At 35.9% G+C, this 13,935-nt stretch overlaps 1 protein-coding gene across 2 annotated transcripts in view; it reads left to right on the forward strand.

Moving 5' to 3' along the window:
- The first annotated feature begins 5,111 nt into the window (after positions 1–5,111).
- The window catches only part of LOC123566371 (mediator of RNA polymerase II transcription subunit 27-like), a 35,022-nt gene continuing 26,198 nt past the window's right edge, over positions 5,112–13,935 (forward strand). The window contains exon 1 of one of the 2 annotated variants that reach the window (XM_045360377.2): positions 5,112–5,468. In XM_045360377.2, the coding sequence (XP_045216312.2) occupies positions 5,290–5,468 (179 nt within the window). In that variant the 5' untranslated portion in view covers positions 5,112–5,289. The remainder of the gene's footprint in view (positions 5,469–13,935) is intronic. The other variant, XM_045360378.2, reaches the window with a different exon arrangement.

The following is a 13,935-nucleotide window of genomic DNA, read 5'->3' on the forward strand; positions in this document are numbered from 1 at the left end:
AGCATACAAGTAACAATATCAAACTCTGGAATGTTTAAAGTTCCTACTGTAGAAGAATATTTCATTTAATTATATTTAAATGATTTACTTTCGATTTTGCAGGCCGTGTTCAGTGTCAAGATGTAAATAAACTTATAGAAGCAATTGGCTCCCAGTAACTATGAACTTCTGGTACATAACGAGCGCAGAACAATGTATCATCCATCACGAACGAAGTAGATGCTCACATCCTTGCTGCTTTCTTTGCTGAACGCAAAGCAACACAGTTTAAAACATTGCTGCTGGGTCAAGCAATGACTGGGCCATGCATTGGTATGGAAAACTATGCTACAAAGACAGCGATTGTGATGAATGACCATGCGTAGAGATTTAATGGTGTTTGATAACTCATTTACCTAACTGACTTTTGGCTTACGAAAAAGAGCTATTTCGCTAGATTATCATTTGGACACAGTGATTAGGGATGAACTGTTCGTCATCGCAACAGACACATTACTACCGAATGATTACACAGCTGACACATAGGACTTTGAGAGCTATATACTACTAGCCACGCCTAGCTGGTGCTTTGTTACAAATTGTCTTGCTGGCTTTATTATAATTTATAGACATGGTTTACATGAATTTGATGTTGAATGTGTTGAACATTACCTCAATATATACCACTTAAAATAAAACAAATAAATACGAGTTCTTGTTCTCCGGCGGCTATCTGCTATTATTATTTTAATTTTTTTTATTATTATTATTATTATTATACCAGATTTATATAGCGCCCTTTTCACGATAAACACGTTCAAAGGGGCTTTACATAAATGAAAATGTATTGCAACATATTACGCCATCATCCTTCTATCAGCCGCAATCAGCCCATAATGGCAGAGAGGACAGACATTATTTTACATTTAATATAAACAAGCAAAATACTTTGTTTACGTCGTGCTTATTCTTCAATGCAGTCCAATTAATAGATAATAAGTTTCCATGGCACTACATCCCACTCTCTCTCTCTCTATCCCCACCATATTCCTAATTTCATTTCAAGGATAATATGGGAGCTGATCCCTTTAATAGGTATTGATTACTAAAAGCACAGTATGCAAAACACAAAAAGACGCGTGTAAAAAAATTGATAGGAAGGCATAAAGAACCAAATACACGTGTACTCAATGCCACTGCAGAACGAAGATTAACGATAGAAACACCATTAAGGGCACGACAAAACAGGCTATAAAACAAGCATCAAATTCAGTCCAAATACCGCCATGAAAATACAAACTGTATAGAATCTGGCTGAAAGTTATGCAAACCTATAATGTTGTTCTGTTGATTCGCCAGATGAGATATGACGAACGCATCTTCGAACATGCAACAAGACTCCTTTCTGTTGTTGATCACGTTCTTATCCAAAATCAGATTGGACCTCGTCATCTAACGGAGAAGTGGTTTCTCTGATACAAAACTGTTTTACCTGTATGATTAGACCATGCAGGTTGACCACGGGCAATGACTTCGCAACATTGAGACCTACACTGCAAGAGGCAAAACAAGCACCTACTGAATATTGCAATGTGGTAGTCATTTTGGACGCCATTGGTGACAGAAGGAGATAAAGTTAAGCCAACATCACAGGTTTCTGTACCTTGTGCTTTTCCATCACAAAACACAAACTATCACCCGTACGAAACAACTTTGCACCTCCTTCACTTGGACTTCTTTTGCAAATCGTGTTTATTGTTAAAGAAAGAACGAGTTGTCATTATACATTTGTTCTACCATCCCAAGAAATTTTCACATTCATTATCATGAGTATTTAGTGCTCAAGATGATAACCACAAAAAGAACTAGTTGTTACTGTGCCTTAAGTGGAACAGTAGCAATGTGGAATTATCTGCGAAACACATTAATTAATTAGAAAACACTAACTGGCAGTCAACAACAAATTTTCAATGAATGATAAAATAGAAAAAGTGGAAACTCCACAGGTCGCTCAACACGACAAAAATGAAAATGTTGCAGGCTCGGTTTGATTGAGCCTGTTCATGGACGGTAGTGGAAATGCATGCTACCGTCAACGCCCCCCTCTAGCCCCTCCCGAGTTGAGCAGAACACAACATTTACACATATTACAAGTACTAAAAACAATTTAGAGACATCCGCAGATGTGTTCATACAGAAAGTAGTAAGAACATTAATTTTGCTCAGGAATTTTGATGTATTCATTGTCCATTACAGTGCAAGCAATCAGTCGGATGATAGTACTAAACCTTATAATGGCAGTTCATATCATACGGCGATCACATTTTTAACTTATGTCTTTTATTCTGCATTAAAATACACTGTCATTCTCAAATGCATTTACCCTACATTTTCCTGAATAACTAGGTCGATACTAAACAACTCTTAAAAAGTCTTGGTCATGTTTAATGCAAAACAATATCCTTAGTCAGAAAAACACCGGTAAAAAGCTCAAAAATGAAACCCAAAATTATAGTTACGACGAGTTACATAAGCTACCACAAGAACTTCGAATTCAGATTATGAATTTTGATGTGCAATTACTTCTGAATGAAAGTGACAGAGAAACAGAATGTCAATCACATGTTTTTGTTTGTTTGTTTGTTTGTTTGTTTTGGGTTTAAATGTAACGGCGGGTAGTTAACCTAACCAGTGTTCTCCGCAAGTTACCGCCAACTTCCACACATGAATCAGAGGTGGAGGAAGAATGATTAAAGACACAATGTCTTTTATCAAATCGTCACGTAGAACATACGCCTCGCCTGGGGATCGAACTCACGACCCCGCGATCCGTAGATCTGTGCTCTCCCTATTGAGCTAAGCGGGTGGGCTCTTGTTACATGTGGATGCGACAAAAATCTCAATGGAAATTAAGTAATAGCGACGAGAAGACTGGGAACAATTTGAATACGCCATAGTGTCCATGTTATGTCTGTATACCTAGTTTCTGAGCCAGTTTCAGTTAGTCAGTCAGTATTTAAGTTTAAGAAGGGACCATCCGCCCTTTCGGGCACAGTATAGCATCTAACTATGTAGAGTATAGACCCCCGGCATGTCACCAGGCATGCCGTTAAACATAATTTTTGAAGCCAAAGTGGTGAAGAAAATTTACCGCAATTTCCGTAGAGTATAAGCTAAAAAGTCCAAATAATTTTGACGCCAAATGTGGGTCACTGTCACGGCCAATGAGACCATAAACGACAGAGACCCTAGACGTGTTTGCAGACAATACGGAAGGTAAGGTGGCAAGCTCACCCTTACATGGGCGGTTGTTCGCCGCGTGGTGCAGGCTGGTCCCTCGTCTCAGGTGTCGATGCCCCTCCCCCCCCGTTGAACGTAGGGCTTGAGAAGCTTGTGGTCTTCTCTGCATGCCGTCAGTGAACCGAACTGGTAGCTCTTCTGTCCGGTCTACACATCCGTGCCACTCGAAGTGTCCCTCGAAATTGTCTACCTCAGCGTTCATCGTTGCTTGTGTTGTCGTCTAACACCATACAGGAGTCCCATCAGTACCACACGAGTTGTGGAGCCGGGTGGCCGAAGCCTATTTGTGTGATAAAGTACCGAAGTACAGTGATGGCTCCCCCGTGTAGAATCGTTGAGAGTCTGTATGGCCCATCCTCGTCGTCTTAAGTGCTTTTCAGGGCCACTCCCTCCGGTCTTAGTCGGGACATCGACGGCTGCACCCCAATATAATTATGGTCTACATCCGTCGATGCCCTGGGTCTTTTCCGCGACGTGCACGCTCCGGAGAGATGGAGAAGAGAGCCAGTTTCGCACAGTGGCAAGCCTTTTTATATCTGTAAACGAGGGTATTCCGGTTCGAACTACAGCATCGATCAAGTTGTGATATACAAAATATTTAAATGAGAGGATAATGCAGAAAACGGTTTAATGAATGTATTTGGATATTGCAAGAATGCATTTCGTACAAGTTCATAATAAATCAAACAGCTAATAATTCTAATTAAACAATATAGAATATGACAGGTTGGTCAAAATAATCTTAAAGTTCATTAAGATACATCTAGTAGGACTCTGAAGGTTAATATGAACACAAAACTGCATCAGCTAAACATCTTCAAATACCATATAATAGTATCGCATTGTATCAGATTAAAGGGCTATGAATAGTACCTATCTCTCGTGCAGCATACTAAATATTCAATAAATTATATATGTAACTAATAGAAGAGATAAATGATTAAGCAGAAGCAGAAAAAAATTAAATGATCTAAATTATTTCCTGACTAAGTTAAAATCTTAGCAAAAAGCGAAGGAAACAGTTATTTTACAGAAAACATAAACAAATTACTGCTATCTGTCAAGACTAATAATAACAACAAATGCAGTACAGAAACATGCACAGAATTCTGCACCGACAAATTAAAGTTGAGCTGAACAAAAAAACCCCAAAGAACATGCAACACATATACAAAGAAGTATAAAATATTTTTTATAGCTCTTTGACATGTACTAGCAATATCATAAATACAAAACAAGCAATATTTAACGGTGCATTTAAGTGATATAATTAAGCATTGTTGGTGCAGTAAGAACAGAGGCAGCTCCGCCCTTTCCTAGCTCCAGCCAACTGTGGAACTGAATTATGTTCAATGTATCTCTAAAATGTTGAAATAATGAGTCTCAGAACTTGGCAGCAAAGAAACGCAACGAGTTGGTACTATATATTGATGTCTATCTGTGATACTTCTGAAGCGTGTTTGCTTAGTTTAACTACCTGAGTTTCTAATCAATTATGGTTATTTACCCATTGAGTAAACGGTAAACGTAAGCCGATAATACAATCAATTTTTATCATAAAGGCCTTTGTCAAAGGTAACAATTTCGACCAAGTGTCGTACTTTATATGAAAATTAGACCAAGTGTGGTATTCGGCTAAGTGTCGGATTCAGCCATGTTTCATCTTCGACCAAGTGTCATATTCGACCAAGTGTCTTTCGACCAAGTGTCGTGCACCGCATCAACCACATGTGTAGTTACTGTACATATTCAAAATCTTTAAAAATTGTACGGTATGGTACGGGGAATATGTAAATTGTCACGTCTTCATATCAAAGAAAAAAGAAAGAAAAATGATTTATGGATATTAAAAAAGAGTCAGAACAGTCTGATTAATTGTAAACAGAAACGAAAAAGAATAAAAGAAATAACACTAACTGATAGCTAATAGTTCAGTTTTTTGTTTGTTTTTTAATTTAATTTTGTTGGCTCCTTAAGCGATAGAACATATTTGAGAACAACAACAACAAAATGACCGAAAATCAGACAGAGAACATAATTCAAACGATAAAACTTACGCAAAAGCTACGTGCAAGTGTCGCACACGTTTTCCAGAATCTAGGAGATGGTTGCTCTGTTGCGAAAGGAAATGAGAAGCAAATTCTAAACACGTTCCATGAGTCTCTGCTAGACGTAAACAATGACTTCAGGTAACGGTCGAGTCAATGTGAATGTACTCGGTTTCGCACACATTTCCTAAGAATACCTTCCTATCTAGCTAAAAATGATTTAATTTGAATTTACCTCTATATGTTTTAATAAACATACTTATTCATAATTTTAACAGGTCCAAAACATTGCGGAATGATACTTATTTCACTTGGGTATTGATTACATTTTACTCGGACTTTATCATAGACTCCCTGTGTAAAATCTCAAACTTTTAACTAAAATAAAGGTATTAAATCGATATAATATTTCAATGAAACTTCAAAGTGAAGTTGTTTGTAGCATCATCTGGGGCATGTGCAGTGAAAAATCTTAATTTGATTTCTAAAATAGTGTGATATTTATTTCTAAATTCACTATATGTTCATAGTAAATATACTTCGTTATACCCAAGTGGAAACTGGCAGGTACTCGAAAATGCAGCTCTCTGATTGGTCAATTAGAACCCCTAATGCACTGTGATGTCATGATAAAGTTATGAATTTCGGTTTGAAACACGCTACTTTCACTTCTCACTAAAATGACGTCATACCTCTTAGTGTAGCCTGTTATGCTGTAGTTTCGATCCCCTTAACACTTCATTCTGCGCATGCGCATTAACAAAGACATGTGCGAGGGTCAAAATTAGGTCAAAGTATATTTTGGGCATTCCTCTAAAGATATAAATAGCTTAAAACATAAAGAAATATAAAATATATAAATTATGCATAGAGTCAGTGTACCCGGTTTCGCACACATTTCCTAAGAATACCTTCCTATCTAGCTAAAATGATTAAATTTGAATTTACCTCTAGATGTTTTAATAAAATTACTTATTTCGGTTTGAAACGCGCTACTTTCACTTCCCACTACAATGACGTCATACCTCTTAGTGTACTTGATTCGGATAACATATTTTGACCAGTTGTTGCATTTAAGTGTACCCGGTTTCGCACACCCTGATATTTATAGAACTCAGTGATAACAATGCAGTTACTCAACAGAAAAATATTAATTAACTTTTTAACCATTTATATAATTCAATTTAAACATGTATTTTCCAATAAAACATCAGAAACTGAAATTTAAAAGCAGTTATGAAAGTGAAAGCTATGTACCAAACCATATTTTTACTTCTAAAAGCAGAAAAGGCTAAAACAACTGAATACATGAAACAAAAATAAAACAATAGAAGCTGTTGAATCACAAAAGACCTCCACAAGTCTAATTATTCGATTAAGGAGGTAGGTTACCTTTATATCTGTATGTGCGCATGTCCAACCGGAAGCTAACGTGACGATTTACGACGACGTTTACGACAAACTAAATGTGTTTGTATATTCATTCTTCTAAAAACAAATCATAGACCTGTCTTCGATCTGACGCTTTATGGTTTAATAATGCAGAAATAATGAATAAATTGCCGCAGAAACGCTTCAAAACAATGTTGCCTTAAAATGACGTCATTGACGTCATGACGTTACGTGTCAGTTACCGCGCAAAATAAATAGCTTTTATCTTGAAAGTACGTAATTCTGTGCATTTTCTTTATTCAAACTATTTTCAAATAACCATTATTTGCTGAAATATTTTTTAGGAGTCTTTTGCTCTGAATAATAATCAATATTTTGCTTCTTTTATGTAGTTATATTGAAATGTTATGCGGAATGTAAGAAAATGGATGATGCTAACCAATGTTATTTGGAATATAGTTGGGTGAGAGGTTACTTGTTACGGCCATTTTCAAATAAAAAATCTAGCAGTTTCATTTGTAATACCTATTTTTCAGGTTCCGTTGATACTTGTTACTTATATACTAAAACAAAGATCTAAAATTGTTCAAATTTCAGTAAAAAATTATGGTTTCTTATAATGAATTGATGTTACCATGGAAACGAAGCCCGTGACCTATGTATCTAAATGTAAAATTCAAAAGCGTTGACACTAGTCTATTTAAGAAACACAGCTTCGGCTTTTTATTTTCATTTCAACAATATCCATGAGAATAATAGTAGCATGCTGAACGATTTTTCCATGAAAAATGCCAGACGAGGGGCACTGCTGTAAGTATTCTAAGCTTAGAAATTTGTTTGAATAAATGCAGATAACACGAAAATATAACTTACGTTAGAAATAATATGTTTTAAAGCTACATTAACTAGAAAGATAATCTTATTCAATATTATTTTATAAGAAATTACGTCAAAAAGCAAGATATGGGCCATTTTAAACGTCTCTGTTGCCATGGTTACTTTAAACTTTAAGAAAAATAGGGTACCATGTATAGTGCTTGGTATGTTGCTAATAATATTACCCAAATATTCCATGTTGGTCATTAACAGAATGGCACTGAAGCGGTCGAAAACCCCTATTTTTATACATAATTGTTTAAAAATGAGAGAAAATGCGTTACCATAGAAACACGAGCCCCGCGACATATACATTTAAAGCTTATATTAGAAAGCTAACGTGCATACTAGTAAAATTATAGATTATGCGGACTTCTATGAATATCAATGAAACTAAAATACACCGAAAAGTGCTAAATATCCGTATTTTCCTTCTTCTTTCAATAAGAAATACCTTTGGAGGGTCATGTTCTTCAAACCCGGGTAAAAATTGAACTTGAATGGACAGAGACAAACGAAACTGAGATTTTAGCAGTTAAAACTTCATATTACACGAAATACAAAAAGATGCTGCGGTTCAACTAATTTGAATTTACCCTTGTAACAAGGTAACCTACCTCCTTAAGTTCTCTGTTTTAATAAAAACGTAAAGCAAACAATCAAGTTGAAGGCATTTTGCAGGTTGGGAGAACTTCAATAACTGTTGAAATAGTTTTCATTTAGGTAAAGTAGTAGGTAAATACTTACCTGTATGATGGAATAGTGATTTTTCAATTTATTTTGCACCTTGTTGTTGTTTGCATAGTCATTATTTTCATGAAACTTAATATTTTTCAGCTGACCTACTGGTCTCCATTGATATTGTTATTGTTTTCGTCTGCACTTACCAGAACAAGGCTCCAGTGGGGAAGGACCCCTTGTGTCAAATTATGTAGGGAATAACCCACTTTCGTGAAATAATAACAAAGAATTGTTGAATTTTCTGCTTTATTCTCACAAAGTACATGAATTTACTGGGTGTGCGAAACCGCGTACAGTGCGAAACCGGGTACACTGACTCTACTTAAAACCAACCATGTCATCGGTCTGAATCACTAAAAAGCTTTCTTGTTAATTCGCACCCTCTGAATGCATATGTGTAGAAAGTCTTGTTTAATGTGAAAAATTAGTATTTACCGCACAGTTCACTTTGTTCATTCCACCCTGAAGCCACTTGTATGTAGAATTGTAAAATAACGATGTACAAACTGGAAAGTGTAACTTTTTAAAAACACATGTCAACTGGATGATTAGTTTCTGGACGAAGAAATTAGTTTTAGGCACTGCAGCCTTATTTCGTTTGACCCTCTATAAGACACCATTTAGTTGGTTGAAAAATCAAAAATACTGGCATTATGCAACAAAATGTATTATTAAATAAGATTCAAAGCAAAATCAAGAAATTTAGAGTCAAAAGAGCAGGTGCGCGGACAATTGCATGACCCAACAACCCGCGAAATAGTCAGCCGCTCACCCAATTTTACATTAAAATTGGCGGACCAGTAAGTATGAATTTAACGGTAAAATACAGGGTTTTTGAAAGGGAAGCAACTACCGGCTGAAAAATCAATACACACCTGCAAGAGTCCGGTTGTGTGGAAGAAAGTTTAGTGAAAATTAAATGGAAACTACAACGATTTAATGGCAAATAATCGGGGAATTTAGATGAAATTAATGTCGAATATATACTGTGGCAACCATTTGTTTGATGATTTATCTGCTTTTTGCGCATGTTGAGTGATGTTTACGCTTAGGTGAATCTTCGACGTATCGAACGTAACCGGTACTTGGCTGATGTCAGATGCGTCTCGTGCGTTATTTCGGAAAATGCTAAGGGATCGAAACCACAGGAAGGGTCGAATTGACAAGAAGTAGGCATACTTGATTCGGATAACATATTTTGACCAGTTGTTGCATTTAAGTGTACCAGGTTTCGCACACCCTGCTATCTATAGAATTCAGTGATAACAATGCAGTTACTCAACAGAAAAATATTAATTAACTTTTTTACCATTTATCTAATTCAATTTAAACATTTATTTTCCAATAAAACATCCGAAAGTGAAATTTAAAAGCAATTATGAAAGTGAAAGCTAGGTACCAAACCCTGTTTTTACTTCTAAAAGCAGAAAAGGCTAAAACTACTGAATACATGAAACAAACATAAAACAACAGAAGCTGTTGAATCACAAAAGACCCCCACAAGTCTAATTATTCGATTAAGTTCTCTGTTTTAATAAAAAAGTACAGCAAACAATCAAGTTGAAGCCATTTTGCAGGTTGGGAGAACTTCAATAACTGTTGAAATATTTTTCATTTAGGTAAAGTAATAGGTAAGTATTAACCTATATGATGGAATAGTGATTTTCAATTTATTTTGCACCTTGTTGTTGTTTACATAGTCATTATTTTCATGAAATTTAATATTTTTCAGCTGACCTACAGGCCTCCATTGATATTGTTATTGTTTTCGTCTGCACTTACCAGAACGAGGCTCCAGTGAGGGAAGGACCCCTTGTGTCAAATTATGTAGGGAATAACTCAGTTTCATGAATTAATAACAAAGAATAGTTGAATTTTCTGCTTTATTCTCACAATGTACATGAATTTGTTGGGTGTGCGAAACCGGGTACACTGACTCTACACGTTAACGGTTACTTGCATCGTTAACACAGTATTTTAGTTATTCACAGCTGCAAGAGTTTTAGCTTCAATGTTGCCAAATATTTCAACTTAACCTATGGACAAACTACCAAGGTTCCTTCTGGGGCTTGAACCACGGTCCTGGTGATCCGTATGCAGACTCGAACCACGTTGCTACCTAATTTCACTGCATTTTTCCCCTTTTCTCTTATTAAGAGCTCACTAGCTCTCCAGAATTTCCATCCGTGCCCACCACATGAGTCTGTCAAACACTTCTGGGGCCATTAAAGTAGTCCTTGGGGAGAAAACACCAAGGTCCCTGATGGGGATCAAACCCCAAACCATGATGCATAGACAGACACTCTAACCATATCACAAAAGGGTTTACCCAACAGCAGGGCTGATGGAGTGGCACATAAATCTACTATCAATAGGAGTGTGTACCAGTTCTCAATATAATTAAATCAAATACTGGTATTATAGGCTTGATTGAAATATTGTATTGAAGGTTGTCGTGTTAGTCAAAATATCGAACAATTTAAAAGAAACAAAAGTATGTTTTTGTTACCTATTCTGGCTCTTATATTAGTGTAGAGTCAAATCCCGTTACAGTAATTGTGTTTTTAACCTGTTCTGAACACAAGATTATCATTATGTATATTTTGACTGCTATCTTCAAAAGCACCTGCCGAAAAGTATGATGAGTCATATGTAAATTAAGCTTGCGATTGAAGGAAATCCATATTTCATTGGTTATTTGTTTGTATTCACACACTGACGGGAAATTACCAGCGAGTTTTCAAGGAAGTCAAAACGTCACACCAGTAATTTTCCATTCCGAGAGCACGTGTGAGCTATTAAATTAACTTAAGAAAAAATACCATTTACGCTGATATTATTTCTATTTATTTCTCTCGGCAATCTCTTACATTTATATCAGTTTCATTAATTGAATCAATAAAAGAATTAGCGACCAGTCTTAATTTGTGTGTTGTCTTTTTTAGAGTGGTGTCTTTACAGGTTTTTTTTTTTTCTGGCCAATTTGGGGCTGAAATTGAGCCCCAATCCCAATGGCAAATAGTCTGTCTTTTTCCCAATTTCAAAGCTAAAATTCCCAAAGTTAATTTTCTTTTACCTTTTCTCAACTTTTTCAAACAGGATTGTACCTGTGAAACCTTAAACATTTTAGACACAAGACAATTTGCTAACTTATTGCTCAATCACCAGTGATAAATTTTATGTCTGACAATTTTCCATTTTTTTCTTAAATGTGACATTCTAATAAAAAATATGACTTTTAACAATTCCCAATTTAGGTGTTTTACGACGCATTTTTCCCAATTGTAAAGGCCCCGGCCCCATTCCCAAATCAGTGGAAAAAACACTGAGACCCTAAGGTGCTAATTGATTTGTAAAAAATATTGATTGGTTTGAACCAACTCTCAAACCACTGTTGCTATTAATAACAAGTTGCCATACATTTGATTAATACAGAAAAAATTAGGTCATATAAAAATGTACAGATAAATTGAATTAAAACATGTTTATCCTGGGTAAGCATGTGGTTCACTCCTGACTCTGCCATCAGTTACATCATTTTGTTCACTCCTAACTCTGCCATCAGTTACATCGTGTTGTTCACTCCTGACTCAGTCATCAGTTACATCAACTGGTTAACTTCAGACTCTGTCATCAGTTACATCATGTTGTTCACTTCAGACTTAGTCATCAATTACATCTTGTTGTTCACTCCTTACTCTGTCATCAGTTACATTAAGTTGTTCACTCTGACTCTGTCATCAGTTACATCATGTTGTTCACTCCAGTCCCTGTCAACAGTTACATCTCGTTGTTCACTCCTGACTCTGTCACCAGTTACATCATGTTGTTCAGCCTTGACTCGTGTCATAAGTTACATCATGTTGTTCACTTCTGACTCTGTCACCACTCCAGTTACATCATGTTGTTCACTCTTGACTCTTGTCATCAGTTACATTATGTTGTTCACATCTTACTCTGTCCTCAGTTACATTAAGTTGTTCATTCCTTACTCTCATCAGTTACATCTTGTTGTTCATCCCTGTCTGTCATCAGTTACATCTTGTTGTTCATTCCAGTCTCTGTCATCAGTTACATCTTGTTGTTCACTCTGTCTCTGTCATCAGTTACATCTTGTTGTTCATTCCAGTCTCTGTCATCAGTTACATCTTGTTGTTCACTCTGACTCTGTCATCAGTTACATCTTGTTGTTCTCTCTGACTCTGTCATCAGTTACATCTTGTTGTTCTCTCTGACTCTGTCATCAGGTACATCTTGTTGTTCACTCTGTCTCAGTCATCAGTTACATCTTGCTGTTCACTCCTTATTCTGTCATCAGTTACATCTTGTTGTTCATTCCAGTCTCTGTCATCAGTTACATCTTGTTGTTCATTCCAATCTCTGTCATCAGTTACATCTTGTTGTTCACTCCTTATTCTGTCATCAGTTACATCTTGTTGTTCACTCTGTCTCAGTCATCAGTTACATCTTGCTGTTCACTCCTTATTCTGTCATCAGTTACATCTTGTTGTTCACTCTTCTCAGTCATCAGTTACATCAAACAATATTCACTTTTAAAGCAGTTACTCCAAACAGTATTTACTATTAAAGAGTGTGGTTCCCGGTATTTTGTTTGAATATAGATCCAGTTATTCTGTGCATATCACTCCAGTTTCTGTCATCAGTTGCACCAAACAGTATTCACTGAGAGCATGTGGTTCACTCCCAGTTAGACTAGCTCCTAGATTATGATCTATTATTTATTAAATTTTTAGCTCGACTTTTTGAAGAAAAAAGTAGAGCTATTGCACTCGCCCCAGCGTCGCTGTCAGTGTCGCCGTTGGTTAAAGTTTTTGATGAAGTCAAATATCTCTGTTACTATCAAAGCTATTGACTTGAAACTTGAACTAATTATTTATTATCAAAGTCTACACCAGGAGAAACAATCCCCTTAACTCTGTATGAATTTTGACAGAGTTATGCCCTTTTTAACTTAGAATTGTTTAGTTAAAGTTTTTGATAAAGTCAAATACCTCTGTTACTATCAAAGCTTTTGACTTGAAACTTGAAATATATATTTACTTTAAAAGTCTACACTAGGAGAAACAATCCCCATAACTCTGGTTTGAATTTTGACAGAGTTATGCTCCTTTTTAACTTAGATTTTTGTGGTTAAAGTTTTTGATAAAGTCAAATATCTCTGTTACTATCAAAGCTTTTGACTTGAAACTTTGAATAGTAATTTACTATCAAAGTCTACACCAGGAGAAACAATCTTCCTAACTCTGTTTGAATTTTTGTTATGCCCCTTTTTAACTTAGAATATTTTGGTTAAAGATTTATAAAGTTTTTACTGGCAAAGCTCTAATTTAGAGTCAAGCAATGAGAACAGTCAAGTGGGCTGTCTTACGGACAGCTCTTGTTGTTTTTAAAATTGTGAATGTAGCCATTCTATATCCTATGTCCAGTATCGTACAATCAGTTCTCTGAGAAAATCTCTAAAATAGACTGGCATTTGTATGAAAGAAAAATTACAAAAGTTTAAATTTTGTGATAAATTCTTTATTATCGGTCTAGTGGCTAGTCTAACTCCCAGTCTTCGTCTTCTCTTACTCCAACC

Source organism: Mercenaria mercenaria, chromosome 8, assembly GCF_021730395.1.
Source record: "Mercenaria mercenaria strain notata chromosome 8, MADL_Memer_1, whole genome shotgun sequence".
In the NCBI taxonomy this organism is placed as follows: domain Eukaryota; kingdom Metazoa; phylum Mollusca; class Bivalvia; order Venerida; family Veneridae; genus Mercenaria; species Mercenaria mercenaria.